The sequence below is a fragment of the Giardia intestinalis genome, chromosome 2, assembly GCF_000002435.2.
Source record: "Giardia intestinalis strain WB C6 chromosome 2, whole genome shotgun sequence".
Taxonomy (NCBI): Eukaryota; Fornicata; order Diplomonadida; family Hexamitidae; genus Giardia; species Giardia duodenalis.
The window spans coordinates 162,296-190,043 of record NC_051857.1 but is presented as its reverse complement, the minus strand read 5'-3'; the positions used below and the strand labels follow the sequence as shown (position 1 = coordinate 190,043).

Here is a 27,748-nt window from a genome sequence, read left to right as displayed (position 1 = left end):
CTTAGCAGAGCTCAGAAGCTTCTGCTCATTCACCCTCCTGCAGACAACTATCTAGATCACCCTCGTTGGCATCCTCAAGCACCTGGTGGTGCAGGTTCCCGAGTACTTGCTGAACCAACAACTGACCCTTTACGGCGCCCAGCCGTACTCGCGCCTCAACAACAGAAGTAGAGACCCCTCTACGCTCTTCTGCAATGATCCTTTCCATAGTTTCTGCATTGCTACGCTTTCCAAGACCAGCGCCAGCAGAAGATGTTCCTAGTGTCCCTCCTACACTCACAGTCATGTCCATCAGGCTTGGATCATTCTGCTCAGCCAGGTGTTCATGGCCCGCTATGTGCGCGTCGCGATTGCTCGCATATATTCCTGCAATAGTATTCCACGCTCCAGTCATAAGCTCAAGATCGTCCACAGTCCCTGGAGTAGACTTTTTCTTGGTGTTTCCAGCACACGACAACGCAGACGCAGCAGCAACAGCTTCACGTGCGCCAACCATGGCTCTGGCACGGGCTATATTCCAGCGTATCATGTCTGACTCCGAGACCTTCAAGGTCGGCTTGGTGCGAGTGGCATCCAGAAGCCCGCTTGATCCCATATCTCTCCCAACAGAGGGGACTCCCGCATCTGTGAGAAACTTCTGGGCTGATCTGTATGCGCGAAGCTCACTATCAGATTGAATAATCTGCTGTGAGTCCGGGGTACTGGGGACGTCTTCAATCTGAATGGGGACAGCAATTGCTTCTCTCAATCCACTCCGAAGGTTATTGTCCGTCAAAAGCATTTCTTCCGGATTGAGTAATGAAGCGTTCAAATCATCGAGCATATCAACGCAGGTCTCCAGATGTGAAGGCCCGGGAGGACCGCCGGAGTCATCTATCGAATCTAGATTGGTGGCCAGCTTTGCGGGATCTACTGAGCCAGACGTAGACCTCACAGAGCTAAGGGCCGAGGCTACATCAAAGCGCACCCTAGACTTTTGAGGCTGCAGGGCTGCTTGCTCTGAGGGAGGCCTCTCTTCATAGTTCATATTGTTCAAGATTGTCAGGAGATCAGCGCCAGAATTGCAATTAGTCTCTGCAAGAGCTTCGGCTGTGCTGCTAAGCTCCTGATTTGCTAGCTTCCATCGAGCCATTAGATGCTGTACCAAGTCGTCGCTGTCACCCCTTGCTGCAGCCCAATTTGCAGCCCAAGAATGGCCCAAAATTGCAAACTCAGTGTCTCCGGCTAGAAGTTTATCAATGTATGGAGTAACTATATCGACGCAGTTGAGGCGAGTTGTGATTTCAAACAGACGTCTACAGATAGGCATTATGAGGGGATAGATATTAAACCCGAATGCTATGTCTGCAGCGTTCATGAGCAGGACACACCCTGATAGGGCGCAAACGTAGCTGCATGGCATGTTATGTAATATTTTATTTGGCAGAGAAATGGGGTCGGCCAGAGAGGATACGGAAAGCGTCTCATCAACGGTTTTCTGCTTGAAGTCATCAGATAACATATGTGAACCGCTCAGACCTGCGTTATTGGTACTAGTATTGGTCCGTGGAGTATTATTTAATTGAGATATTCGTGCATGTAACGCTAAGACATCGGCGCGTACAAACATAAGGTCGCTTTCACTTATGGCGTTGCTGAAGGCCGTGCATGCGATGAACATTAAGTTATGAACCATCATCATTCTTGCTATGAAAGCCAGCTCTGCAAGAGTGTCAATGTACGAGGCATAGTTCTCGTTAGGATCGTCGCTGATAAAAGTCGGCAGCGCCTCTTCCTCTAACCTTGTGAATGGCATGTATGGAACCGACTCCACATCGAGCCGTGCTCCAGCAAAGCTAGTGTGTTTTGAATGGTCTCCATCCTGCTTGTCAATTAAGGCTGTTTCCGTCTGTGCTTCTCGAGTAACATCATCTGGTATGAGCACCTTGTACCCATTGTCAACCGTGGGCTCGAAGACCGCACTAAAGTCAACATCTAGGTGCTGCTCAATAGCTGCGATAGCAACCAAGCAGACATCAAGAACTCCGTGGGCTGCGCGGTGGAGCTGAAAAAAGTGCAAGCTCTTTCCTAACCGCAGATAGCAGACAATGGTATACAAAAGCATACGTGTCTTCATGTTCTTGGGAATAGTTATGGGGTCGGATGGAGTGAAGTCTTCCGGAGTGCCAGTTTTCAACCGGGGGAGAATATTACCTAGGAGGCCTGCAATCGAGTTTGCATCTTCCACAGACTTCACCATATTATAGAGTGTGTTGCGTGCCAGAATAGCATAGTATACATCCAGAGGACAGTATATTTGCGTCGTGTCTTCTATAGATCTTATGTGTGCCACCGCAGCCATCAGTGGGTCCTTAAGCTCTGTTTGTCTATTAAAAACGGGAGAAGTGATGTGGATTAAAATGTCTGCACAGCCTATGGTGTCATTCTCGTCGGTGAGAGACGTGATGGTGGGATGCGGTGTCACCAAGGGCATCATGCGGAATTGGGTGCGTGCGAGTTGCGTCTCAAAGAAGATGTCTGCTAGCTTTGAGAGTGCATCAAAGCGGCTGAAATAGTCTTCGTTCATCTGATGCGTATCTGCAGCCAACAGCAGGGCCTGAACAGTCAATAATTTAGTCTGGTTGAAATTCAGGGGGTTGTCGAACGAAAACTGATGAAGGATCTCTGCGACTGTTGGGCCCGATGTTGACACTAGATCATTAAGGTTGTTCGGTTGGTTCTTCCCCATTGGCTGCTCCATGTGTGTAAGCCGGAAGATATCGATGAAAGCTGTGATGGCACCCTCCTTTATTGTGCTGATGCATAGCTTCTGAATAATGGAGAGCCGGGACTCATCGCTGGACATGGTTGTATTTTGTACAACAATCTAGACTAAATTCACAAAAATTCCATTTTTGTGATAAAAGTACAATGGTGCAGAGACTCTTTTTATCAGTTGGTTTGCTGTTGCTGCTGACCTGAGAGATGTAATTGGGTGCAGAGTGCGAGAGTTTACGAAGGCTTTCACGGTCTGATTTCTTTTCCAACGCATGATATATGGAACTGTAAATCTGTCGAAAGTCAAAAGCAGAAAGAGTGATCGACGTAGACCTTTTCGGCTCAGGTTGCTTGCACGTCTCTTTAGTTATAAAAGTAGATTGCTAGGATCTTGCGATAGAGCACATGTTTTTGTAAAGGGAAACATAATTATAAAAATTGGATGGACACCCTTCCCAAGGAGTTCGATGCCATAGTTTTGGGCACAGGTCTGAAAGAGGGGATTGTCTCTGCTCTCCTGTCTGTCCACGGGCGTAAGGTCCTTCACATTGATCGAAATGACTTCTACGGAGGAGATTGTGCGTCATTGAAACTCTCGCAACTTTACTCTTTTTTTGGTGAAAGTCTGTCGTCAATCCCCGCAGAGTTCGGAAAGGACAACGAATGGAGCATAGACCTTATACCTAAGTTCATACTCTCCAGCGGAGACTTATTCTACATGCTTCGTCATGTTGATTGTCTTCACTATCTGGAGTTTGGGCGTGTCGCAGGTGCGTTTGTTTACAATAACGGTGTCATTCATCGTGTGCCCGCCACAACCAAGCAAGCTCTGGACTCAAAACTTATGGGTCTGTTTGAGAAAAAGCGTATGGCAAACCTTTTCGAGTATATTACTAGCTTTGAAGAGAATCCATCTGCTACCTCCAATTTATCTAGCCAGGGAAAGACACCTGCAACTGCTACTTGTAACGAATACTTTGATGCATATAAGCTTTCGGATTCGACTAAGGAGTTCATTGGACATGCAATGGCTTTAGAGCTGGATGATGAGTATTTGAACAAGCCAGCTTTGGAGACCTTCCGCCGCATCGATCTCTACACGCAGAGCCTCAGCCGCTTTGGCCAGTCTCCCTTCATCTATCCTCTCTACGGCCTGGGAGACCTCCCGCAGGCGTTCAGCAGGGTTGCAGCCGTGTGGGGAGGAATATACATGCTCAATACCCCTGTTTCTGAAATTTTGTACAACGATGACAAGAAGGTTCGTGGAGTACGATTCGGAGACCATGAAGTTTCTGCCCCAATCGTCGTGGGAGATCCCAGCTATTTTCCTGACCTTGTTGTGAGCAAGGGACGCGTGGGCCGGGCGATATGCATATTAAAAGGCCCTATTCCGGAATGTGACCAGCAGTCCGACGTGGAGAAGGATGGCGCTGGAAATAGAATCGTGCAAACCGCCCACCAAGTCATTCTTCCAGCCTCTCAGATACAACGCAAATCAGATATCTATGTCTCGACGCAGGGATACAACCATCGAACTACGCCACGCAACTGTGTGCTGGGCTATGTCTCAGGCCTTGTCTATGGAAGTAGGAGTGACAACCGCGATGAGCTCAAGGCAGGATTTGATATTCTCAAGAGAGCAGGAATCAGTAAGACCTTTTACAAAGAGTATGACCTATTAGAACCAAAGGAGGAGGCTCAGAGGAGAAATATCTTTATCAGCAAGTCTTACGACGCTACGTCCCACTTCGAGAGCACAGTAGCTGATGCAATAGACATGTATCAACGCATTACAGGAGAGACTCTAGATCTCACTACCATTGTGAAGCGTCAGGCTCCCACAGTGGAGGATGCGTGATAGTTTTGTGAGTGAATGCATCTATCAAAGGGATTGCTCAGGCTCCTATGGTCATCCTTGCTTGGTACTGGCACACATCACACTTGCGCTGTGTTTGCGGGGTTGGAGCCCATGCTTTTAGAGTTTTTTCTAAAACCATGATACCTGCACCAGAAAGCACCCTCATACGGGCCGTCAAACGATCAGACAAGAGGCTTCTTGAGGTAATCTTGCCAAGGAATACTCAGTTTGGCAGCAGAGACACCGCTGGAAAAACGGCGTTGATGATTGCGGCAGAGATGAATAATCGTTACTTTTGTCAACTCTTAATAGATAGGGAGCATTACTTTCTTACTAGCGATGGAAAAAATGCACTGATTTTGGCCGCGGAGGCGGGGGCAAATTACGTTATCCCTGTTTTAGCGCGACGCTGCTCGTACATACAGGATTCGTCTGGGCTGTGCGCGCTTTCGCACGCAGCACAAGCAGGAGATCTTTCAATGTGCAAGCTCCTCGCTGAACACTGTCACCTGAGAGACGTTGACTACGAGAGAGCTTTGAAGTTTTTGAGAAAGGAGTGCAGGAGGCCCGAAGAGAAACGCCAGATTGAAGAGTTCTTGATTCAAGGGTCTACAAATAATACAAAGAAAGAAAGCAACCTTGATTCAGTCGCGCCTTCTAGCATAGGACTAAGATCCATTTCCTCTGGCGGTAAAGCTTCCAACCACATATCCTATAATTCAGTGCCGCCTACGATCATTCTACAGAGGTTAAAGGATTCACGTGATATTAGCAAAGCAGAGTCGGACATAGGGCCATTGTTTAACAAGGGCATTACCAGGGCATCATCGATAGGCGCCGTCTCTGGTTCACGATTATCAGTTGACTCATCTAAGACCCTAGACCAAGTAATGGAGAAAATTGAAATTGAGAGGCTGCAGACTGAGAATGCTAGATTGAAAAATGCAATCTCCTCCTTAACAATGGAAAAGAAGAAAGAAAAAGAGTCCCTGGAGAATCAGCTGAAGGAGTATTCGCAAAAACTGCACGATGCAGAGTCTGTGGCCATCGCAGCCCGGTCAGCCTCAGCTTCGGATATTCCTCCTAATCCAAGGAATCTAGAGGGTTTAGAGAAGGAGCTAGAGGAGCACAAACATACCATACAAAAGAAAGACCAAGAAATAGCAATCCTTCGGCGACTAGTGGAGACAAACTGGTTTATGAAGGACCTAGATGAGAAGCTTTTGCGGCTTACCTCCAGATCTAATGAGGCAGATGAGAAGGCAAACACAGGCCCCCCAAAGACGTTACAGAGTAACAGGTCTTCGTGTATATCCATGGCTACTTCGGACAGGAGCAAGATTTCTGTCACCCCCAGTGTAGGTCAAATAGATAGCTCCATTAGGATGAGCGATCTAAAAGATTTAGCTGCTCCCGAAACCATTGTTGATCCTTCCCATACTGACAGCCACTCTAGTCAGCGACCAGGGTCACAGCTTACTCAATCCTGCTTTATACCACTTCTCAATGAATATAAAGCTCAAATAAAATATACTACAGAGCTTCTGGCCTATTATCAGAATATTTTTAAGCAACAACTAAGCCTAGGTGTTGAAAGCCTAGGTATTGAAGACCTAGGTATTACAAGCTCGTCGTCACCAAACGACAATGATCGTATTATCACTAATCTAAGAAGCCTTTTGTCTTTGCGCACTGCTGGAATGGACCGTGCTATAAGTCTGGTGCAAGAAAAGGACTTAGCTTTTCAGTCGTTGCTGAGCGAACACGCAGATACTGTGCGTCGAAACATAAAGCTTCAAGCGGCTTTGTGGAAACACAAGCGAACCTTACTACACATAGATATTAAGGATTTGCTGGAAAAGTATAACGTTTCCAACGGAGAACTGGAGGTATCGCGGTTTAAAGCCTTAATTGAGGAGATGCACAGCGAAATCAGGATGCTATCAGCTTCATTGCTCAGTGAAAAGAAAGAGCTAAAAGCATTTGAAGAGGCTGGTAATAGATACCTGCAACTCTATTATGATGAGCAACAAAAGAACATTAAATTAGAAAACGACATACTCGTTCTCAGACGGGATGCACACATAGCCCAGACAGAGGTAGAGAGGCTATCCTCCCAACACCCCAACCATAACGCTGACACCATCAATAGTATAGACCCCCAAGGGTTAGTCTGCCAAAATAAAGAGCGGCAGTCTCCAAATCCTGTTGCAAATGATCAAAGTAACGGCCGTCCAGGAGATCTTCCCTCTGGGCTAGAAGGAATCACTGAGATGTCCATGGGAGACGTCTGTGAAGGCTGCATTGAGTTAAATAAGGAGCTTTCGCAACTAAAAGCAGAGCTAAAAAGAATAAAGAATATTAACGAGGGGCTTACACATAAGAATGAGTTACTTGTTAAAGACCTAGAGACTATCGTGCACGAGCTGGATCCAGTACTCAATGTGAAGCGGATATACGCCAAAGGAAAGCTGTCCGCATCCGGGCCCTCAGAAGATACGCCCCAAGAGATAGAGGCCATAAAGAAAAAGATCAAATCATTAACTTTGGAGAACCCCCCACTATCAGTCCGTATGGAGCAGCCCATAACTAGTAAGCTTTTACGCGAGCCAACTGATGGAGATACAGCTCACGCCAAGCGACACGTTACCGATATGTGGACGCAGACATTTAACCTCTCTGTTCCCCTTGAAGATGAGCTATCTTACAATGTGCCACTAATCTCTCCCACTTATAAACTCCTCCCAAATATAACACAGTCAGAATCCACCCCTATGCTCGGTGATATTGACCATTTAATATCTTCCACATCTCCGCCTCCACAGAATACAACTATCCTCTATCTAAATACTACCAACACAGAGCAACCCACGCAGTGTGTAGATGCAACAATTTTACACAACCCGCTGCAGTCCTCGTCCGTTTTTCATGGAGCGTCTGCAGAAGCTCTGAAGGATCTGGACACATGCTCAGAGGAGAGACTTGATGAAAAATTAGGCCTCTCCAAGAAGCCTAAGAGCCCATCTAGCGCGCTTACACAAAAGCTTTCTAATCTGCTCAAGGAGGCGATTGACGTTCCACCCCCGCCACTGCCTTCTGGCCAGCACTCCACGCGAGCACGATCCAGAAGAATCATCAACTCAAAGGACAGTAAAGATAACAAAGGGAACAAGCAACAGAAGGCAAGAGATGGACAAGAAGATAAACATGATGCTCTGCAGCTTACACCCCTGATGGTTGCTGTCCAACAAAAAGACCTTGCCGGTATCTCGAGTAATCTCCAGTACGGAAAGGTGGCAACCTCGACCGGCATGACAGCACTCATGTTTGCAGTCGAGAGGAATTTTCTAGAGGCAGTAAAGGTTCTTGCACCGTTGGAATCGGGCATATATGCGCCAAACAATGAGACTGCGCTCACCATGGCTCTGCGGGCAGGGCGTATTGAGGCAGCAGAGATTCTGACACCATACGAAGGTGTAAAACTTTCTAGGGTCAATCTGGCAAATGACCGCTTCACCGAACTCATGAAGGCGGCCAAGAACAACAATATCAGCATGGTGTGGGCACTCCTAGGCTACCAGAAGCGGCTACAAGACGACGGCAAGCGGACCGCCTTAATGTATGCTGCAGACGCGGGAAACTTCGACATATGCCGCATTTTAGCCGCCTTTGAAGCTGGAATGAGTACGGTAACGGGGGACACAGCCCTTATGATAGCCGTCATCAACCAGCACATTGATATTGCACAACTTCTACTCCCACTGGAGACCGGCCATCACGGAAACAGGCTTACAAACGTGGGGAAAGGGTATACCGCACTCCACCTGTCTGTATACTATGGCCACTATGACCTGGTGAAGCTTTTGTATCCCAAAGAGCATCACATCCTCGACGCTGACGGCCGGTCATACTTGCACTATGCAAAAAACTGCAGCTCTCGCGTAAGCCGTGAGACAAAAGACGCCATTTCTGCATACTTTCTCACTGAATCTTCCAAAGTCTCAGGCACCTCATAGTTTCATAGGCACCTATGGTCAGCCTCGGGAATTGAAATATGTTAGTACTTTAGCTTAAGGCTCGGCTTATAGATTTAATTTATTTTGATAAGCATTTTCCATTAAAAATTTCCACTAAAAAAGAGAACGTTTGATGTCGAGGGAGCGCCGCATCTTTCTTAATGACCAGAGGTCGTTGGCGCAGATTCGCCGCAGAGAAATGCAGCAGATTCTAGAGGACGATATCTCTTCTGATGAAGAAGAATCCAAGAAGCGCCTTGCATCCTATCCTCCTGTGTCCCACGACGAGGCTGCGCTCATTGCTGCCGAGCTACAGACTGGGGACCCCAGCACCTACCCGCTAGACAGGCTGGAGTACTGCGTAAGACACCTCAGATACTGGATTAACATGCAGGATAAATACACGCTGCACCTAGCGTCGAACGAGGCTGTAATCCGTGCTATCATCGCATATCTAGAACTGGAATATTCTCACTACAGAGCTGCGCTCCAAGGGAACAGCAGTGCTGACCCTTTCCTCAACGCCATATATGAAATAACTTGGCTTCTTAGCAGTCTTTCTTACTACTCCAGCACTGCAGAACGTATACTGTATCAAAAGCATGAAACTTTGTTGGGGATTCTCTCAGATATTAAGCATACACCAGCATCCGAAACCTTGTGCATTATCATTCTCAACATTACCTCGAGCAAGCAAATACGCCTCACGCCTTTAGAGTGTACTATCATCTTGCGGTTCTTTTACAAGCATCTCCTCATGGAATATCCAGACCTGTTCTGCCAGGCAGAGGCACTCAAGCAGAGTCAAATACCACAAGAGAGGCTCAACGTGAGCTTCATCTCAAAGTATGCAATGTATATAATAGGCAATCTTGTGTACGCAATGATATCTTACTACGAGACACACTTTCCTTTGAGCTATTTACAAGCGGGGACAGACGACGACTACCACGAATTCGATTTCACTGACGAGGGGGACATCATATCAACTTGTTACTATGAGGGAAGACTACATCACCCATATCTCTGTCCGACCTTCGTGGCGGGGGTAGTCCGCATTTCAAGAGAGGAAGAGATTCAAATAGAGGAGGACTTTGTGTCTCAGTCGTTCGTCCAGCAAGTAGTCTTTATCTTCCGCGCGTTCTCTCACATCTTCGAACTCGGCGTGTCTATCTTTATGTTGGTCCCACCAACTAATGTGTCCTTTATGAACCGCATACTTTATATGCTCATAGCTCTACTGGAGGCGCACATAACGTCCTTCTGGTCTTGTGTTGAGCTTTCTGTAGCGTATAACGTGGAGTTTATGAACAAGCTCTTCTCCCTCATGTCTTTTCGCAAAAAGAACCTGACATCTCTCGTTGTCTCTGCAATAAATAAGATTGTACAGTCAAGGTCTTCATATCAAGAGCTGCAGCTGAAGGAGCGGCTGACTGCGACGTGTGAGGACCCCTTCATCTCTGCACAAGTGCCGGGGATGCCGTCTCTGTCTGCGGGGGCATCTATATATGATGTTGGTGGGCCGCCGAATTCCCCTTCTCTTGTGCTTCTCATCGAAAAGACTTTCACACAAATGGCTCCATTGTCTACGAGCTTCACTATCCAGATCTCTTCCAACATGAGCTCACTTTTGGTTTATGTAGTCAACAACTTTCTAGAAGCAATCTCCCCTAACGAGCACCTGTTCAACCAATATATAAGGGTTCTCAAGAGCATGCCTCTCAACAAGATTTCCACAGCTCTGTACTCCTTGACGGAGGCCCTTGTTTCTAAAGAAGCTATCTATCTCCCAGACACTTGGAAACACATATACGATATGCTGATCTATTTCTGCCGCTTTGGAAACACAAAGAAGAAGTTCAAGGATGTCCTGGTGGGCTTTGTCACCAAGTTGCTTGAAACGTATCCGGACACAACGGAGTTCTTCCTAGCAGTTGGTGGAGAGAGCTTCGTCACCGATAACCTAGACCAGCCGCTGTTCGAGAAGATGGCTGGTGAGTTAGAGACTCTTGCTTAGTTGCTATCGCCACCTCAGTTCACTTATCAGTACTATTGATGTCCTATTGATGTACTCAACACCATGCCCCAGACTGCTTATGCTCTCAACCCTTCACACTGGGATCAAAGTCTATCACAAAGTCTATTGCAAAGTCTGCAAGGCTCATGAAGGCCTGGTCCATCCCAAATCGAGCTCTTGGAATTTGTATCCCATTTGCTCCACAGGCTGCAATCTAGATGATGTACTTACGTTCATTAGATTGAGTATTTCGTGAGCCACCTCATCATCGCTGTCTAGAAACTCTCGTATCAATCTTTGATTTTGCCCATACTGGGACGCCGCTGAGAAGAGACGCGCAGCTTCCATGGTGCTAAACTCCTGCTGGGACACGAGGGTGAATAGCCCTGGTAGATCGCGGCTGAAGTCCTGCACGCATTCCTTGTGTTTCAGCATGGAGAGGGAGAAGCTGATGGCGTCCTTTTTCGCTTTAGAGCTCAGTAAGCCTGTTACATTATGCAGAATCGAATACGCAAATGAGTGCCCGCCGTCTAAGTGGAGAAATTCGAGGGTTTTGTTGTAGACCACACCAGTAAGGCCATAGTCTGTGAGTAAGATACTGTCCAATAGAGCAATGGCGGACTCAAATGTGCTGCTAAAGTAACACATGACGATGGCGGTGGAAAGCAAACCGCTCTCGGTTGCATTGGATAACGTACTGAGGTGGTGCGCCATTGCAGTGACTATAGCACAGTATCCTTCAAAGTATGATCTCTGCATAAGATAAACGTTATTGGAGGTAAGGCCCCAGTCGGCAACTAGCTGCACTGTCCGGGAACGCTCTGTGTGCGCTCCTAGGACGTAGAAGATTGCGTTGATAAGCTTGTTGCATGTGTTACAATCTACAAGAGGCCTCAGAAAGTCGTCCCCGTGAAGCGCTAGGAGAGAACTCAAGAGGGACATAGCGGCCTTGGCAACATCAACGCATGGGTCTAACGTGAAAGACATGAGTATGTCCATGCCCTGCTGGGGTGTATATACGTAGTAATTGTTGTAGGAGGCAATCCCATAGATGTTTGCTGTGTTGCTATTGATGTAGTCGTGCACCTCCTTGGATAAAAAGTCCTCCACCGTATGCTTGTCCTTCTCTACAAGGGTGTATATGTTATTTAATAAGTGCAAGCATGCTTTTTCTTCCTTTCCAATGTAAGATGCATAGTCTGTAAACTGCTCTGCCACCGGGCCCATATCAATCCATGAGGTTCCATGGTTTACGTATCCAAGGCCTTGCTGAATGAACGATGGGGATGCTGCAATATCTTTAAGAATTGAAAGACAAAGAACACGTGCCTCAGCACAGTCGTCACGAGCCAGAATATCTAACGCACTCGGTTGAGCTCCAGAAGATGCGGTGTTTCCAAACATCTCGAGACAGCCTAAACGAGCTAGCGAATAAAGTACAATCTGCACAAGGGGCTTTATCAAAAGCTCACAACTTGTCTGGCTTCTCGCTGCATACTGGCGGAGCAGCTGAAAAAGATAGATATAGTGTGCCTGATCGCCACCTGGTGTCAAGATCTGCTGCATGAGATAGACAGGCCCCCCGATATCATCCTGGGGCACGGTGATGGCTAACTTGTTGGACCGCTCAGAAAAGGGGGTGTCATAATACGGCTCCCGTGTCGCATGACTGTCTGAAACGTAATACACTTTCAGGCGTTCCATGATTTAAAATCTGAGCTTCCGGCTCTCTCGGCTTCTTCCGGCGTTCCCGGGTTTTTTATTTTCACATTGTAGATGCTCAGCTTGAATGAGGCCAAAGCCGGCGTAGGAGATTGGAAGAATATCCAGCCGGTCGTAAGGTCGGCCTTTATTGAGCTTTATGGGCTTGTAGAGAAGCAATCCACTGAACTGCACGAACTGAAGACTCGGTTAGCGCAACAGGAAAGGGCAGCAGAAAGGGCAATCGAAGCCGCTGAGCGGCGCGATCCCCGTTTTGATGATCTTGACGCTAAGATTCGCGAAGCTCGGGCAGAGATTTTAAGCATCAAGACGGAGTGTTCTGAAATGGTCAAGGCCAAGGCCGAAAGCCAGCTTACACACATTATACATATGCTCAGCACAAAGCTGGATGTGGAAGAGTACAATGGCGCATCGGCAAAGTTTGCAACGAGGGATCTACTCGACTTGATAGCCCGTCGGCTAGACACAGAGTTCGACGAAGTTCGGCGCCAAGCAGATGCACTGGCTTCCTCTCTTCGTAGAGACATAGATGAAAGACTGGCAGACTACGTGTCGCAGAGCAATTTTGACTCAATAGTTTCTTCTCTGAGGACGCAGCATCCACAGTTCGAGATTGTCACTACCCTTATGAATGATCGTCTCAAAGAGATTGCAACAACCTCTGTGACACCTGAACAGCTGCAAACAGCACTACAAATTCAAAGTGAGGCACTTCAAACTACAAAACGCAGCCTCGAGCTCTCGATTGATAATGTGGCCGAACACTGCGGAGACTTCACCCTGAAATTAAATAGCCATGCAGATAAGCTTGCGAATGTACGGGCAGCTATTACCGATGATCTCAATGCACTTCATGCCAAGCTTCTAGATACCGAGAACCGAGTCTATGCAAAATTCCCGCACATCACGCAGCACGTAGAGGAGCTTCAAGAGCGGCTGGCTTCTATTGAGAACCTGTCACAGAACTTCAAACAGGACCGATTTGACGCCTTAGTGAAGGCCAGTATAGATACCCAGTTAGACAAAACAATATCAAGGCTTATTAAGCACGAATTTAACCAGTATCACGCACAGTTTGATAATACTCTTAAGGAGAACACGGCCCATGTCAAGGATAAGCTTGCAAAGTCAGTTGCGAAGACCATTGTGAAGGAAGGAGCCAAGTCACAGATGGAGTTTGAAGAGCGGTTCATAGACCTTGAGAAGCTCCTTGTTGACACGCGGTTATGGTTCCAGTCTCAGCTAAAGGAGGAGCTGGTAGCGTTGTCTGACTATATGGAAGAAAGTAACTTGAAACTGATATCCAAGCTTAACACATTGGACTCCATCATTCATTCCAGTGATGCAGTGCTTTCGCTGCCCACTGCGCGGTGGCTATGGAAAGGGAAGCGGTACTCCAGTGTAGGAGGCATAGTGTGGAGTACTGAGGTATGCAACACATTACAGAGCAACTTCATTTGGGACACCGGAAAACCAACAATCTTAGTGTGTCTAGCAGGCTGCTACCGGGTGGACTTCGTAATATTTGGCAAACAGCGTCCCACGGTGCAGCTGCACGTAAACGGGGAGCCCATTATATGTGCCATGAGCGGAGATGTTGCCCCCTATATGTACATAAAGCCTAAGAACCAGGCGCAGAACACTTATGTGGGCCAGAGCCTGACGGACTATATTTACTTGAGCGAGAACAGCAAGCTGCAGCTGATAGTAACCAGCGATCACGACAAAAGTTGCGTGAGCGGGTACTTGAGTCTGCAGAAGATATGGTAGGGTCCTTGTATTAGTAAACGGCTGCTCTGGCTTTACGTATGATAGAGCCGGCGAATAGATCCCCTGGGACAAGGCCGGCCCGAAAACATAAATTATTCATGACTGCTGTCGGCTCTGGATACGACGTTTCCTGTGGATCCTACTCTCCCGATGGGAAGATCTTCCAGGTGGACTATGCACTGAAAGCCGTCGAACAGCACGGGCTCTGTGTTGGCATTCGAACCTCAGGGGGGGTAGCCCTGGCTGTTCAGAAGAACATTCACGACATACTGGAGATCGACTCTGCTCCGTGCTTCTACCAAATAGAGGATAGCATCGTGATAGCGGTTGCGGGGCTTCAACCGGATGGCATGGTTTTAGTGTCCAAGGCCCGAGAGGTGGCAGAATCTTACAGAGAAAACTATAGCCGCATCGTGCCAACGGGTGTTCTCGCCAACAGCATCTCCGGCTATATGCAGCTTTACACTCACTACGGCGAGGTGCGTCCCTTTGGCTGCTCCCTGTTGATAGCTGGGTACGACTCAATTGCGTCTGCAGACGAGCCCACCACATTGAAAACCAAGTACTCACTTTACTTGTTGCAGCCGTCGGGCGATATCACCAATTGTTTTGCCACAGCAGCAGGTAGACATACCTCTCAAGCTAAGGTGGAGCTCGAAAACCACATGGGGCCTGCCGAGAAAGACACTAACGATAGATTTAATCATCTAAAGCGTGTGCACAACTCAGGGGGGCTGTTGACTGGGATGAGTGAGAGTGAGGCAATCCTGGCAACCGCAAAAGTTATCTGGGCGTGCCACGATCACATCAACGATCCGGAGTTTACCCTCCGCTTTGCTTTTATCTCCGACACAGGTACTGTAGTATATACAAAGGAGCAATCAACAGACATTCAAGAGCAGACCAAGCTGACTTAAGTAAACCAAGCCACCTGGTTGAACTGATGTCTCTTGTCGTGTCACTTGGCAGCTGCAACTATACGCTGGAGCAGTTGCCATAGCATCATTGTTCTCTATCTGCATTTATCTATCAATGCCTTTAATATCTTTTGTTGACGATCTCAGGTTGGAGAGTCCAATCAGAAATGTTACTGAAGTACGAAGTGATCTAGAAAGTGATAAGCTCTGTGGGATGAGCAACTTGTTGGTACGGCTTTGGCAGCCATAGCAGCCTCAATTAACAAAAAAATCTCTCACCGAAATGTCATACCACGAACTTCAGCATTTTACATTGTTAATGACTCAGATAGGGTTTCCACGGCCCATATCCATTGATACGTTCCGGAAGCCAGATTTCTTTCTTGTCGCCGAAATTCTCCACTATATAACCACCGTAGTTGCACCAAGTAATGCTATTGCCATGGACATCGCTACTCAGGAGGATAGGGTTTATTTTATCACAACTGTGGTAAACGTGCTCCAGACCACACTGCACCTCAAGCTGGACTCCAAGAAGATTTATGCTGCGGGCCCAGAGGCAGTGCGAGAACTCAGAAAAATAGTGCAGGAGGTAGCCACGTATATAGGCGCGGCAGCTACATCCACAGATAAGGGGACGTCTTCTGCAGCCAGTGTTGACTTGACTCTCCACTCGAATGCGTTGTGCGTGGCCTCCTCGAAGATAGTTGAAGCATCCACCAAGCTTCTTACGCAGCTACGCCTCCACGTCGATGATCTTTATCAGCGCATGCAGCAGGCGATGAGCAGTCAGCCAGACGCAGCCTCTCTCTCTGCTGCCGTCCAGCAACGTATAAAGAATCTTGCGGCCGAGTGCAACACCCTCCAGGAGGAGGTGACGACCAACAAGCGCGAAAAAGCTAAGCTCGAGGAGCAGATAACCCAGAAGAAGCAGAGCATCACACACACGATGGATCGACTTGATGCCATTCGTTCCACAAAGCCCCCATTCCTTGCAGAGCTGGAGGCTCTGGAGGCAGACCTGTCTAAACTTCATCTAGAGTATGCTCGCAAATTTCGGTCTCTTCTGTTTCTCGAAGGCCAGCTACGTGCCAATGATGTGCGCGAGCAGCAGCGTGTAATTGAGCGGGAGAAGAATCTTCGGGCCCTGCAAGAGAACGCTCTGAAGGAGGAGCTAAATAACATGTACGGGGGCGTGGATGCACGCTCATCGACGTCGCACCTGGACGATGAGTTTGTAGAGACTCCCATGCCCCATGTCATGGATATGCACCAGCCTAAACCAGTGCAGGACTTCGTCCCTTCTAAGGCAGCGCCCATTAACACGAATGCAGAGATCCCTGATGATGAATCCTATTCGTATAGCTATGAGGAGGAAGAGGAAGAAGAGCAGGTCATCAGCTCCGCCAATCCTATGCAACAAGCGCGTGCACCAGAGACACATTCTAATGGAGAGAAACACCGAGGACTGGATGAGCTATCCCATAAGTCGAATGAGAATGCGGACAATGAGGAGTATTCATATGAGTACAGTGACATTGGTGGCGAGGAACTGGACCCCGACAACATAGAGTTTTGAAGTACATCACTCAATATCCACGTCTACTTGTAAATCACAGATCTCCTTTTACTTTACTCTGGGGCTAATCCTACGCTCCGAACTTTTCAATTAGATTTTAGCAAAAAATGTCCTTAGCGAAGCTCTCCATTGCCGACGTAGATCTCTCTGGAAAGCGTGTTTTCGTGCGCACGGATTACAATGTCCCCCAGGACAAGGAGGGTAACATCACCAATTTGGCGAGAATCGAGGCTTCTTTGCCGACCTTGAGGCACTGTCTTGAGAAGGGCTGTAAGTCCCTTGTCTTGGCCTCCCATCTTGGCCGCCCAAAGGGCACCGGACCAGAAGCGGCATTCACTCTGGCTCCAGTCGCCAAGGCTCTCGAAAGCCTTCTGGGAAAGCCTGTCACCCTTCTTAAGGATTGCTGTGGACCCGAGGTTGAGAGTGCCTGTGCCAACCCTGCGCCTGGTTCCATTTTCCTCTTGGAGAATCTGCGCTTTCATAAGGAGGAGACCAACGAGAATGAGGACAATTCTGAAGTAAAGGCTTTCAGAGCGTCTCTCGCGAAGCTCGCTGACATCTACTGTAATGATGCATTCGGAACCGCGCACCGCCCTCACTCTTCTATGGTCGGAGAAGGGTATTCGATCCGTTGCGCTGGCTTCCTGATGCAGAAGGAGATCGACTACTTCCGTATCGCCCTTTCTGAGCCCAAGAAGCCATACTTGGCTATTCTTGGAGGCGCTAAGGTAGCAGACAAAATCAAGCTCATCAAGAACCTACTTCCGAAGGTCGACAAGATTATCATCTGCGGTGGCATGTCGTTTACCTTCCTCAAGAAGCTCAAGGGGATGAACATCGCGAACTCGCTTTACGACAAAGAGGGTGCAGAGACTGTTGACACATTGATGGACATCGCCAAGGCTCACAATGTGGAAGTGATTCTTCCTGTCGATTGCATCGCGGCCTCGGAGTTTGACGACAACGCCAAGACGAAGGTTGTTACATGCGAGGAGGGTATTCCTGAAGGTTGGATGGGCCTTGATTGTGGCCCTGCCTCCAACGAGCTCTTTGCGAAGGCCATCATGTCTTCAAAGACAGTCATCTGGAATGGTCCACCGGGCGTCTTTGAGATGAACAGCTTCTGCCGTGGAACCATGGCCATGGTAGATGCAGTGGTTAAGGCTACTGAGGCAGGCGCCATCACCATTATCGGTGGCGGAGACTCTGCAACTGCAGCCAAAAAGGCCAAAGCAACGAACAAGATCTCCCACGTTAGTACCGGAGGTGGCGCGTCTCTCGAGCTTCTTCAGGGCGACCCGCTTCCTGGAGTCATCAGACTGTCTGACAAGAAGTAGGGGTTACGTATGTGGGATAAGTGAATTCACCTACGACCTTCGTTTGATACATTTGCTGGGGACTTGATTGGGAAGATCTGTATTGAGGTGAGATGATAAGCCGCATTGGGAAAAATAACCGAAGAGTGTAGCTTCGCATACGGCATAGAACACTTCAGAACTCCAGTTATTGTGCGCGTAATTGTGAAGCTCTCAGTTCCATTGGCGTCGAGCAGAGCGAAGATGCTCCCCGGATACCTAGAAAGCAAGGAGTCGTCGAGCACATGGGTGCCCTCGTAATAGCTGTGTGGGATCCTCTGCACATTAAGGAGTTAAGACTTAGGCCACCACCAAGCACAGGATCCATCTATAACCATTTACTACCTAAGTACACAGCTAAATCTACGCCTTCCCGCGGCAGAGGAACCACCAGCAGAGGAAGCCGACGAGACCACCAATGACAATAACAGCAGCCACAGCAATGCCCGCTATGGCGCCAGTGGAGAGACCGCTCTTGTTGACGCTTCCACCAGTGCCTACTTCTGATTCTAAACATATGACTGAACTGCCAGATGATGACACACATTGCTTGCATCCAGAGATCTTCTCTGAGCACTTCTTGCATAACCCATCAGTGGTATCGTCACCGTTTTCCTTGTAATACCCAGTGGCACAGGTCTTACACGAGCTTGCAATACTGGGAGCACTGCACGTAGCACAAGTAGAATGACAGTTTCCACAGGCTCCACTTTGTACCTGTAGTCCGTTGGCACATTTTGTACATGTTCCTCCCTGTGCACTACTACACACTTGTTTACCAGGCTGTCTATCTGTTTGATAGCAGCCGCCGTCCTTGAGGAAGTAGTTAGCAGCGCATTGAGTGCACACTCCATTGCTCACTGTAGTGCAAAATTGTGTTCGCGTATTGGCCGCACAGTCGCCGTTCAAGGGGGCCTGAGTGGAGGTCTTGCACTTTGAGCAGTATGCAGTTCCTCCTATCTGAGCCCCGCATGTCTCACAGCCAGCGCCGTCTGCAGACACTTTGCACGCATCCCCGCAGGCGCCTCCGTTATTAGGATAGCTGTCATCTGTATATGTCAGTTTCTTGCCAGCAGGACAGGCACTGCACTGATTGTTGGCCGGCCCAACGCACTCAGCGCACTCAGGGCTACATGGCTTACACTTCCCTTCGTTAGTATCTCCGTAGTAGCCCTTGATAACTGTGCAGTCAGGTACGCACTGGTTTGTTGGTGTCAAGTAATGAGTAGAAGTACACTTTGTACAGACCTCGTTGGCTGTGCCTTTGCCAGTGCATTCCTGGCAGTTCTCTGTCTGGCACTCGTTGGCCTGTCTCTTGACGCACGCGTCGCCCTGGAGCGTGTAGCCATTGTCTCCGTCACACTTGCAGACCTTCGGGTCGACAGCAGCGTCTCCAATCACTCCATCCCCGGCGCAGGCGGCCGTGCACCCCTTCTTGTTGAGCTGGATGAACTCCTGCGCGTTTGTGCACGAGAGGCAGAGCTCATCTCCGTTATTCGGGTTGCACGCGGCACACCCGGCGTTCTCTGGAGAGGTGCAGGCGCCGGATTGCTCTTTGACCGCTGGCCGTGTCGCCTCTGCCAGCTGCAGAACGAGGCTTGTGAAGATAAGCTTAGCAAACATTGCGCCGGCAGTGCATAGAGACTTGTATTGAGAAAGTTTCCTGATTGTATTCCTGAGCGTTATACTATTATCATGGAAGGAATACGAATAACGTAGACACACTTCGCATTCTGCTTCTGATTATAGAGAAGAAGAGATAGACGCTTAAGCCGTGCCTTAGTTTGCTCAGTCCTTTGGGAATGGAGACCAAAAAAGCTTCAGTGTATGACAAATGGGCTCATGGTACGATCAACTCTGGCTTTGATAACGATTCATTTGCAACATAGATGTATAGGCGATGCCCACCTGGACAGGATACCATCGTCCCTAGTATGCGCTGCTGTGGTGGTGCAGGCGTGACCCCAACATAGGGCCTGCTAGATGCCCTGTCACCTCTGTCACAACAATGGATATGTGGCATCCTTGTCCCATTCTTGTACAGCATCTGCCGCGTGCTGCATAACGCGCTGGAGAACACTATCTTCCAAGTGGCATACAGCCTTTCTCACGACATCCTCCCTCGCTTCATAGCTGGCGACCCTAGTGGCTCCCTGCGTGCAGTCTATCCGGCACACTAGGCAAGTCAAGTGCAAATAGCTGCATTTACCTGCACACCAGCAATCAAGCAACTTTTCGTTTCCTGCTGCCACCCTCTATGCTTGGACCTGTAATACAAATGCGTCCTTCCCCATCAGCCCACGCCATCAAGAACCAGTCCATTCGGAGCAATCAGTTGTATCCACCTACATGAGTATGTTGATGTAATAGCTATACACGACCTAGGCGTACTCACAGGCCTACTAGATGCACAACGCCCTGAACTAGTCCACTCTTTGCGTCCTGCCGTAGCCCTCGATCGGGTGGCCTTGCGCAGTCGTCTCACGAAGAGGTACCACGCAGCGATAGGGGCAGCGAGCACTAGCCGGGCTGTGCAGCGTTCGCCTCTAAGCTGTGCAGCATGTGCTCATGTAGAGAGCTTGTCCGGCGGGCCCTGCCGTGGCCTGCTCCAATGGGGGCTGGTCTCAGTGGCTGGCCGCAGCGCGCAGGAGCCACAGCCAGGGCAGGGCAACTGGGTCTCTGCACGTGCTACAAAGCCGTGTGCACTGCATCGCAACAGGGACGGACACTCCGCGGCCGTGCGCCCGCCAGAGGGCCGGTGGACCTGCGCGAGACGTCGCGTTCTCGTGCAAGGCCTGCCTCGGAAGGCCCCGGCCGGCGCGGAACAGCTGCGTGCGTCCGTGCAGCCAGTGCAGCCCGGAATCTCGCCGGACAAAAGAAAAAATGCGCGTCTGTGCCTCGAATCGACGCGCCGGTCGGTGTGTGCAGCCAGTGTCGGCCTCGGTGGACGTGTCTCTGTGGTTGCTAGATGTCTGGCCCTGGCACGCAGCCGGTGGGGTGGATCTGGACTGGAGCAGGCGGCTGCCAAGGGCATCGACTGTGTGGGACAGGGCCGGGGGTGGCTTCCGCAGCGGCATCGCTGGTTTGGCTGGGCCGCTGACCCGGCAACTGTCGCCGTACGTGGCCAGCGGAGCCGCCATGCCCCCGTAAGCGGGGAGCCCCTTCCTCGGCCAGAATCGGCTCTAGAATGACTCCCAGCCTAGGCGTTCGTCCATTCAGAACCCCTCCGTGCGAGGCCTCGATGGTACTGTAGGATGTTTTCGTACAGTCTCTACGGCTGTTCTGTTCGAGCTCGAAAAGAAAATCGGGAGAGCGCCTCCACCCACGCGCCTCTTTTGCCCTTCTGGCTGTAGACCGTGATTCCTCCTCTGGTGCGAGGCGGTGCAGCAGGGGCTCAGGGCTGCCTGGTCGGCCTTCCGAGCGGACCGTCACCCGTGCCCACGGGCCATCCGCCAGTATGTCCTGGCGATTGTATCAGAACAGGGACGTATGTCAGCGGCACCCCGAAGCCGAAGGGGTAGGGCGTCGGCTGTAGACTGAGCACCCCCGACGCCTGGAGATAAGGGACGGCACCAGGGGCTGGATAGATGCTCTGGATCGGATAAACATTCGGAGCAGCGCTAGGAGTGGGCGCGAAGGGCGGAACCAAGGAAAGGCTGGATGGTAGGTTCCTTGGCTCGACAATGCTGCAAGCAACAGACTCTGGTGGCGCAGATAGCGAGTTCTCAGGTACAGACGTCCCTGTCTCGTCTTCGTCCTGAGGAGAAGATGGAGCATAGCATCAATCATTAACTAGAAACCATTTCATCAATCTCCTTTGGAGAAAATCCGATTTGGTGCAAAAGCTCTGTCTTTCTGTTTCTGTGCATAGACTTTGTGGCTTTCGTATATTTCAGATATCCATCCCACGGTCGCGGTATCAGTCGGGCTGCTCGAGCAATACTCAGTTTGACTCTTTCCGCAAATTCTTCTGGCGTCTCTCCGTCCTGAATAGACGTAGGGGGAAGAAACCAAACATCAACAATCAATATCCAATTCGTCATTAAGTCAAACAGATATCTATAGAAAGAAACATCCCGAGAAGACCAGTATGCATGAGAGCTCAGTGTCTCGTTATACTTGATTGCTATTGGGCAAATCTCTGCACCAAGCTCGAACGCTCCCTTTTTGAACATAATTATGAAGCGGTTATTGACAAGTACTCCCTCTGGGAACAAAAGCAGAGGCGCCTTAGCTCCTTCGTCGTAAATGCGATTCTTGATCTTTGTCGCTGCCTCAGTTCTCTCGGTTCTGTCAGACCTATTGAACCATACAGGGTCCAAGCATCCTAGGATACGTTCTTCAATAATGCCCAGGAGGCCACTATACTTTTGTCCGACAATGGCAAACTGCTTGATTGAGCTCAAGATTATTGCATCCATTATAGTCGTGTGATTAGCAACGTAGATTCTCCCTGATTGGGTGTGCGGGATAGATCCATGGATGAGAACAACAGCGCCTATAGACAAGAGGGTAAGGTGATAGCCTATCTTAAGTATGCGCCGTTGAATATGTGTCTGCAAACGCTTCGATGGAACCAAAACAGACGTCATAAGAGTCCCGAAGAGGCAGAATACAAGCATAAACAGAAAGAGAAAAGCCCGGATAGGTAAAAGAATACAATAGCGGATGATGCAGCCAGTTGCCCAGGTAACCCAAAGAGGGAAAGTCCAATTCCACGGCCGCGAGTATGGTCGTTCGAAGCACTCCCAGAAGCTGTCAGACGCGACAGCCTGAACCGAGTCCAAAACCAGAGAGCTCATAAGCTCCAAGTCCATGTACTTCTTCTGACCCATGCGAAGGCTAAGTCGCGGCTTTGAAGCTGTCCGGCCAATGAGTTTGTCCAGCTCCTTCTGAAGGCGCGGGATGCTATTCCTATTCAGAATAAAGTCTGTCCCATATTGGTACGGCTCCAAGGCAAGCATCAGGGCGCTTGACATCGTGTGGGTATCTACGGCGATGGGAGACTGGGTGCTCTTATACTCAGAGTCATCCGACAGAGGCTGGCTGAGCAACTCGCTCTCAGCGTCTAATTTCTCCTGATCCTCCATAAGGCCAAACAAAAAACGGGCGGAGTCCCCAGATCTTACACAATTGACACGTGCATTTAAATTTGAAATTGAAATATTTACAGCATATATGGCACTTGTAAACTAAGGGAATTTGAAACAGGCGCACATGTTTTTATCGTCACTATATGTTTGGGGTCATGGGTCCGTTTCCGGGCGAAGGCCATCAAATGAGGATGCACACATAATCAGGGATTTGAAGGGCCTCCGCCAGGATCTAATAGACAGTATCACGTTTGTAGGTGTTTTCGATGGTCACGGCGGCGACCGCGCCTCTAAGTTCGTAAGGGACAAGCTCCACTTACAGCTTTCGAAGGCGCGTATCTTCCCGATGGACCTGAAAGAAAGCCTTAGACAGGCCTATCTAAATACAGATAAGCTCTATTTACGCGAGGAGGGCACGTCAGACATCTACTCGTCTGCTGGAACCACGGCGGTGGTGTGTATTCATCACAAGGGCATGTTGTACTTTGCTAACGCAGGAGACTCTCGTGCAATCGTTGGACTGCGCGACCGCGGTGTACGCCAAATCACAGTGGACCATAAACCTAACCTTCCTGCGGAAAAGACACGAATAGAGCGCGCAGGAAGCTGCGTTGTTATGGACGATGGGGATTGTCCCCGGGTGGCAGGCATGCTTGCCGTGTCTAGAGCAATAGGCGATTCGCCGTTCAAGAACTGCGGCGTTATTGCAGACCCAGACATTTTTGCACTCCGGGAGGCCGACGCCGACTACGTCGTTCTGGCGTGTGACGGACTTTGGGACGTCCTCTCTAACGAGGATGTTGACAGTTTGATCAGACATGTATTCACAGTTGCGGGGAAGTCCACAGACCCTGTTTTTGCGACTCAGCTTATCAAGTCAAAACTCTCCGGGCCCGACCACACAGCAACTCGGAAGGAGCTCCTTCAGCACGCAATAGCATGCCTCGTCGCCAGCTCGGGGCCTGATGACCAGCTGGTAAAGATAGCCACTCGTATCGGTGAGTACCTTAGCCAGCGGCAGACCTCCATCCAGGAGCTGGCCACTGTGTTTCCAGAGATGCCTGGCCTTTCTTCACTGGAATGCGGTGAGTACAAAGAGTGTGATCGCTCTTACAAGACCGTCGGACAAAAGATATCTCCAGAAGCCGTGGCCTCCTACTTATTGAGATTAGCTCTGTGTCTAGGCTCTGAAGACAATGTCACCATCGTCTTGGGTCTAGGAAGGAAGCTGTACCCCAAGTCTATTATAGTGGAGTATGACAGCGTCATGCATCCGCAGTAAAGCTGGGCCTCCTGATGTGCTATCAAAGTTAAACGTAAATGGAGGTTTACCTGTTCATAATTTTTAGACATTGTATGATTGCTTTTGTTCTTTCGTTCCCGTGCTCCATGCCTCTGCACCTTGAGGCCACTAGTCAGGTACTTCATTGGCTGACATTGTTAATCAAATTTTGGTGGAGGTGGGGCCGGAAGAGCAGGACTGCAGATGGGGTCAGACGCTTCTGGCTTTATGGAGACGGCGGAAGCCCTGCTTGGTCTCGAACTTGCTTTGCTCGAGCTGATGATGTCATAGGGCTTAGAGGCTGGTGAGGCTGCTCGACCCACTGCTGGATTGGGAGCAGCAGAGCGACTTGTAGTGCAGTTGATGGAGGGATCAGAGATCAGGTAGCTATATTTCCGGAGATATGTATAACCGCTCATGAGTGCCAAGACAGAACTGAACAGAAACATCACCAGGGAGGCCAAGCGGATGGGTTTGATAAGCATGTATAGGATAGTGTTAAGAAGCCCTCCATCACTCATATTAGCTTCTTCCAGCGTGTAGGAGAAAAGGATGGCACAGATGGCAAACATCTGCGCTGCCGTCTTCACTTTCCCGCCTCTTTCGGCTGCCATGACTACCCCACGGGATGCAGCTATCATCCGCAAGCCCGTTACCAGAAATTCTCGGCTGAGGACTATTAGCGTTGGGAACACGAACAGCGGAGGGTAGATCCCAGTGGCTATGAAGCTGATGAAAATGCCGACCGTTAGAATCTTATCACAGAGGGCGTCAAAGAGCTTGCCAAAGTCGGACGTCGCGTTGAATTTGCGCGCTGTAGCACCGTCTAAGTAGTCTGTTATGGATGCCACAACACAGAGAGTAAAAGACACCGCATAGCGGCTCGGAAACTTGGCGAAGAGACACGCTGTGATGGAGAAGAGCAACGGTATGCGCGAGAGTGAGAGGATGTTTGGTATCTGCTTCACCAGCCTGCGGAGCCCCTTCATCCTGAAGTATTGAAGATTAACCATACTTTGGTAAAATTTACTCGCAACTGAAGGAACCCACATGGAAAATGTCTAGTCAAACAGTGGTACCTTCCAAAAGATAGCGGGATCGCAAAAGCGGATTCTCTTGTTCAAGTGAATATTGTTGATTGCATCCATGTCATCATCGCTCAGCTGTACTTCGGTGCACTTGAAGTTGGCCTCAATGCGCGCGGGCGTCTGGCTCTTAGGAATGACACTGTACATCGAGGTGTTCCACTTCTTCACGTGCCAAGCGAGCGCCACACAGTGCGGGCTTGTCCCTTTGGCATCGGCTATTGCTTTCAGCGTCTTGCACTCAAGGATCACGTTCTTCTGTGTGCCAGAGGGATCCCTGGGATCTGCATATGATCCACCCATGGGAGAGTAGGCTGTCACACCTATTCCGTTGTCAAGGCAGAACTTTACGGTAGCGTCGTTGGGGTGCCACGGGTGTATCTCGATCTGATTCACAAGAGGCTTGATCTTGGCGTAGTTTAGTAGATCGGCCAAAAGAGGGACCGTGTAATTCGAGACCCCGATGTGCTTCACAAGGCCCTCCTCGACCAGCTGTTCCATTGCCCTCCATGTGTCGGCCAGGGGGACCTTCTCGAGCATCGCACGGCCTTCGGCATCCTTCGGGAAGAGATCCCCGACGTCATTACGAACAAAGGCAAGCGGCCAGTGGACAAGGAAGAGATCTAGGTAATCCACCTGTAAGTCAGACATGGTTTTCTTGCACTGCTCACGGACCAGTTCTGGGCGATGGTTATAGTTCCATAGCTTTGAGGTGATCCAGACATCTTCGCGCTTGATTCCTGAAGACGCATCCTTGAAGATCTTTCCAAAAGCACGACCAATGGCCTCCTCATTCTGGTAGACATAGGCGCAGTCGATGTGCCTGTACCCAGTCATGAGCGCTGTCTCAACAGCGGTCTGCACGGCCTCTGGAGGCGCCTGCCACGTTCCAAAGCCCAAGCGAGGAGGATATTGCATTTAATTTCTTAGATCTGAATCTGTACCACTGTTTACAGCTTATGGAGAATGCTCATTTACAAAAGGCACATAATGACGACGTGAGCGGCAATGGCCGTAAGCTCATGCTAGAGAGCATCTAGTAAACTATCAAGTAAACTAGTAAATCTAGTAAAAGAACCCGTGTCAAAAGTTAGGATCGGCCCATGGGGAGTCCCTGTTAATGGTGTACTTCATGATCTGCTTCGGCTCTCCGTTTTCCCAAATCCCCACAAGCACGTGCCCATTGAGCTCAAGGGTCCCGTTGCCGTGCTTCTTTCCTTTGGCCCAGTCCCCCGTGTAGGAATTTCCATGTGCATCGGCAAAGGTCCCCGGACCGTGTCTGAGACCTTCACGCCACTCGCCGACATACCTGCATCTGCCGGTCTTATGGTTGTACTGGAACTCGCCCTTTCCGTGGGGAAGATCGTTGAACCATGTGCCACTGTAGGTGTCACCTGTCCTGTATAGCATAGTCCCCGTGCCCTCCTTGAGTCCCCGGACCCACTCTCCACTATACACATCTCCGTTCGCATACTGCATCTCTCCAGTACCATCAAACAAATCTTGGTAGAAACGCCCCTTGTACACCTGTCCATTCTTGTACTCAAGGACGCCCTCGCCATGCCTCTTGTCGTCCTTGAATTCTCCTGTGTACTTCATGTAGATGGGGTCCTCTCCAGAGTACACCAACACGCCATGCTTGCCCCGTGTCTGGTCCATGGGGTCAGTCCCACCCATGGTGTCATTCTCGAACGTTCCTTCGTAGACAGAGCCGTCTTGAAGGCGCAAAATCCCCTGTCCATGCATCACTCCTCTAACCCATTGGCCCTCGTACTTCTCTATGACCCTAGACGTGTTCTGGGGATCAACGTAGGTCATCGATCCCACTCCATGCCGCTCGTCGTCGAGAAACTCGCCCTCGTAGATATCGCCCTCGCGGTACACAAACTTTCCGTGTCCGCACATCTTCCCGTTCTCCCACTGGCCTTCGTAGGCGTCTCCGCACGCGTACGTTATGATACCCATGCCATGGGTCTCGCCGTGGTTCCAGTCACCTTGGTACACATTTCCGTTGCTGAAAACGAAGGTTCCCTTACCGTGGATAACATCGTCTTCCCAGGATCCCTCATAGTAACTTCCGTCTGCATTCGTGTACCTGCCCTGACCGTGCCTCTTTCCCTTGTACCAATCGCCCACGTACGTCTCTCCATTACTATACATAGCCTCACCTCTACCGTGCATGCAACCATCTTGGATAGGGCCTCTGTATTCTAAAATCATGGTCTATCGGCGCAAGATATTTCTTGGATTTGTCGTTTTTTATTTTATAGTTCAAACAACTCGATAGCAGTACGGAG

General features: G+C 49.6%; 15 protein-coding genes across 15 annotated transcripts; 8 read left to right on the top strand and 7 right to left on the bottom strand.

The window, feature by feature from the left end:
- Positions 1-25: 25 nt before the first annotated feature.
- On the bottom strand, positions 26-2,845 carry GL50803_0011497 (uncharacterized protein; the record flags this gene model as incomplete). Its single annotated transcript, XM_001706936.1, has 1 exon — positions 26-2,845. The coding sequence occupies one exon, from the start codon at positions 2,843-2,845 to the stop codon at positions 26-28; it is 2,820 nt and encodes a 939-aa protein (XP_001706988.1).
- Positions 2,846-3,199: 354 nt separating this feature from the next.
- GL50803_0011495 (Rab GDI) lies at positions 3,200-4,615 on the top strand (the record flags this gene model as incomplete). Its single annotated transcript, XM_001706937.1, has 1 exon — positions 3,200-4,615. One exon carries the CDS (start codon positions 3,200-3,202, stop codon positions 4,613-4,615), a length of 1,416 nt encoding a protein of 471 aa, XP_001706989.1.
- A 137-nt stretch (positions 4,616-4,752) lies between these two features.
- Positions 4,753-8,631, top strand: GL50803_0011493 (Ankyrin repeat protein 1; the record flags this gene model as incomplete). The annotated part of the gene is made up of 1 exon (XM_001706938.2): positions 4,753-8,631. The coding sequence occupies one exon, from the start codon at positions 4,753-4,755 to the stop codon at positions 8,629-8,631; it is 3,879 nt and encodes a 1,292-aa protein (XP_001706990.2).
- Positions 8,632-8,764: 133 nt separating this feature from the next.
- On the top strand, positions 8,765-10,648 carry GL50803_0016708 (uncharacterized protein; the record flags this gene model as incomplete). Its single annotated transcript, XM_001706940.1, has 1 exon — positions 8,765-10,648. The coding sequence occupies one exon, from the start codon at positions 8,765-8,767 to the stop codon at positions 10,646-10,648; it is 1,884 nt and encodes a 627-aa protein (XP_001706992.1).
- A 144-nt stretch (positions 10,649-10,792) lies between these two features.
- GL50803_0011488 (uncharacterized protein) lies at positions 10,793-12,352 on the bottom strand (the record flags this gene model as incomplete). The annotated part of the gene is made up of 1 exon (XM_038045676.1): positions 10,793-12,352. One exon carries the CDS (start codon positions 12,350-12,352, stop codon positions 10,793-10,795), a length of 1,560 nt encoding a protein of 519 aa, XP_037901675.1.
- A 72-nt stretch (positions 12,353-12,424) lies between these two features.
- GL50803_0011487 (uncharacterized protein) lies at positions 12,425-14,140 on the top strand (the record flags this gene model as incomplete). Its single annotated transcript, XM_001706942.1, has 1 exon — positions 12,425-14,140. One exon carries the CDS (start codon positions 12,425-12,427, stop codon positions 14,138-14,140), a length of 1,716 nt encoding a protein of 571 aa, XP_001706994.1.
- A 98-nt stretch (positions 14,141-14,238) lies between these two features.
- On the top strand, positions 14,239-15,057 carry GL50803_0011486 (20S proteasome alpha subunit 7; the record flags this gene model as incomplete). The annotated part of the gene is made up of 1 exon (XM_001706943.2): positions 14,239-15,057. The coding sequence occupies one exon, from the start codon at positions 14,239-14,241 to the stop codon at positions 15,055-15,057; it is 819 nt and encodes a 272-aa protein (XP_001706995.2).
- Positions 15,058-15,340: 283 nt separating this feature from the next.
- On the top strand, positions 15,341-16,636 carry GL50803_0016707 (putative Clusterin associated protein 1; the record flags this gene model as incomplete). The annotated part of the gene is made up of 1 exon (XM_001706945.1): positions 15,341-16,636. The coding sequence occupies one exon, from the start codon at positions 15,341-15,343 to the stop codon at positions 16,634-16,636; it is 1,296 nt and encodes a 431-aa protein (XP_001706997.1).
- Positions 16,637-16,743: 107 nt separating this feature from the next.
- Positions 16,744-17,973, top strand: GL50803_0090872 (Phosphoglycerate kinase; the record flags this gene model as incomplete). The annotated part of the gene is made up of 1 exon (XM_001706946.1): positions 16,744-17,973. One exon carries the CDS (start codon positions 16,744-16,746, stop codon positions 17,971-17,973), a length of 1,230 nt encoding a protein of 409 aa, XP_001706998.1.
- A 381-nt stretch (positions 17,974-18,354) lies between these two features.
- Positions 18,355-19,614, bottom strand: GL50803_0050332 (High cysteine membrane protein; the record flags this gene model as incomplete). The annotated part of the gene is made up of 1 exon (XM_038046145.1): positions 18,355-19,614. The coding sequence occupies one exon, from the start codon at positions 19,612-19,614 to the stop codon at positions 18,355-18,357; it is 1,260 nt and encodes a 419-aa protein (XP_037901674.1).
- A 2,165-nt stretch (positions 19,615-21,779) lies between these two features.
- GL50803_0014403 (Lysophosphatidic acid acyltransferase/Glycerol-3-phosphate 1-O-acyltransferase) lies at positions 21,780-23,081 on the bottom strand (the record flags this gene model as incomplete). Its single annotated transcript, XM_001706950.1, has 1 exon — positions 21,780-23,081. One exon carries the CDS (start codon positions 23,079-23,081, stop codon positions 21,780-21,782), a length of 1,302 nt encoding a protein of 433 aa, XP_001707002.1.
- A 127-nt stretch (positions 23,082-23,208) lies between these two features.
- Positions 23,209-24,366, top strand: GL50803_0014404 (Phosphatase; the record flags this gene model as incomplete). The annotated part of the gene is made up of 1 exon (XM_001706951.1): positions 23,209-24,366. The coding sequence occupies one exon, from the start codon at positions 23,209-23,211 to the stop codon at positions 24,364-24,366; it is 1,158 nt and encodes a 385-aa protein (XP_001707003.1).
- Positions 24,367-24,524: 158 nt separating this feature from the next.
- GL50803_007259 (CDP-diacylglycerol-glycerol-3-phosphate 3-phosphatidyltransferase) lies at positions 24,525-25,379 on the bottom strand (the record flags this gene model as incomplete). Its single annotated transcript, XM_001706953.2, has 1 exon — positions 24,525-25,379. The coding sequence occupies one exon, from the start codon at positions 25,377-25,379 to the stop codon at positions 24,525-24,527; it is 855 nt and encodes a 284-aa protein (XP_001707005.2).
- A 48-nt stretch (positions 25,380-25,427) lies between these two features.
- Positions 25,428-26,369, bottom strand: GL50803_007260 (Aldose reductase; the record flags this gene model as incomplete). Its single annotated transcript, XM_001706955.1, has 1 exon — positions 25,428-26,369. One exon carries the CDS (start codon positions 26,367-26,369, stop codon positions 25,428-25,430), a length of 942 nt encoding a protein of 313 aa, XP_001707007.1.
- Positions 26,370-26,534: 165 nt separating this feature from the next.
- GL50803_007261 (putative Phosphatidylinositol-4-phosphate 5-kinase) lies at positions 26,535-27,671 on the bottom strand (the record flags this gene model as incomplete). Its single annotated transcript, XM_001706956.1, has 1 exon — positions 26,535-27,671. The coding sequence occupies one exon, from the start codon at positions 27,669-27,671 to the stop codon at positions 26,535-26,537; it is 1,137 nt and encodes a 378-aa protein (XP_001707008.1).
- Positions 27,672-27,748: the final 77 nt, after the last annotated feature.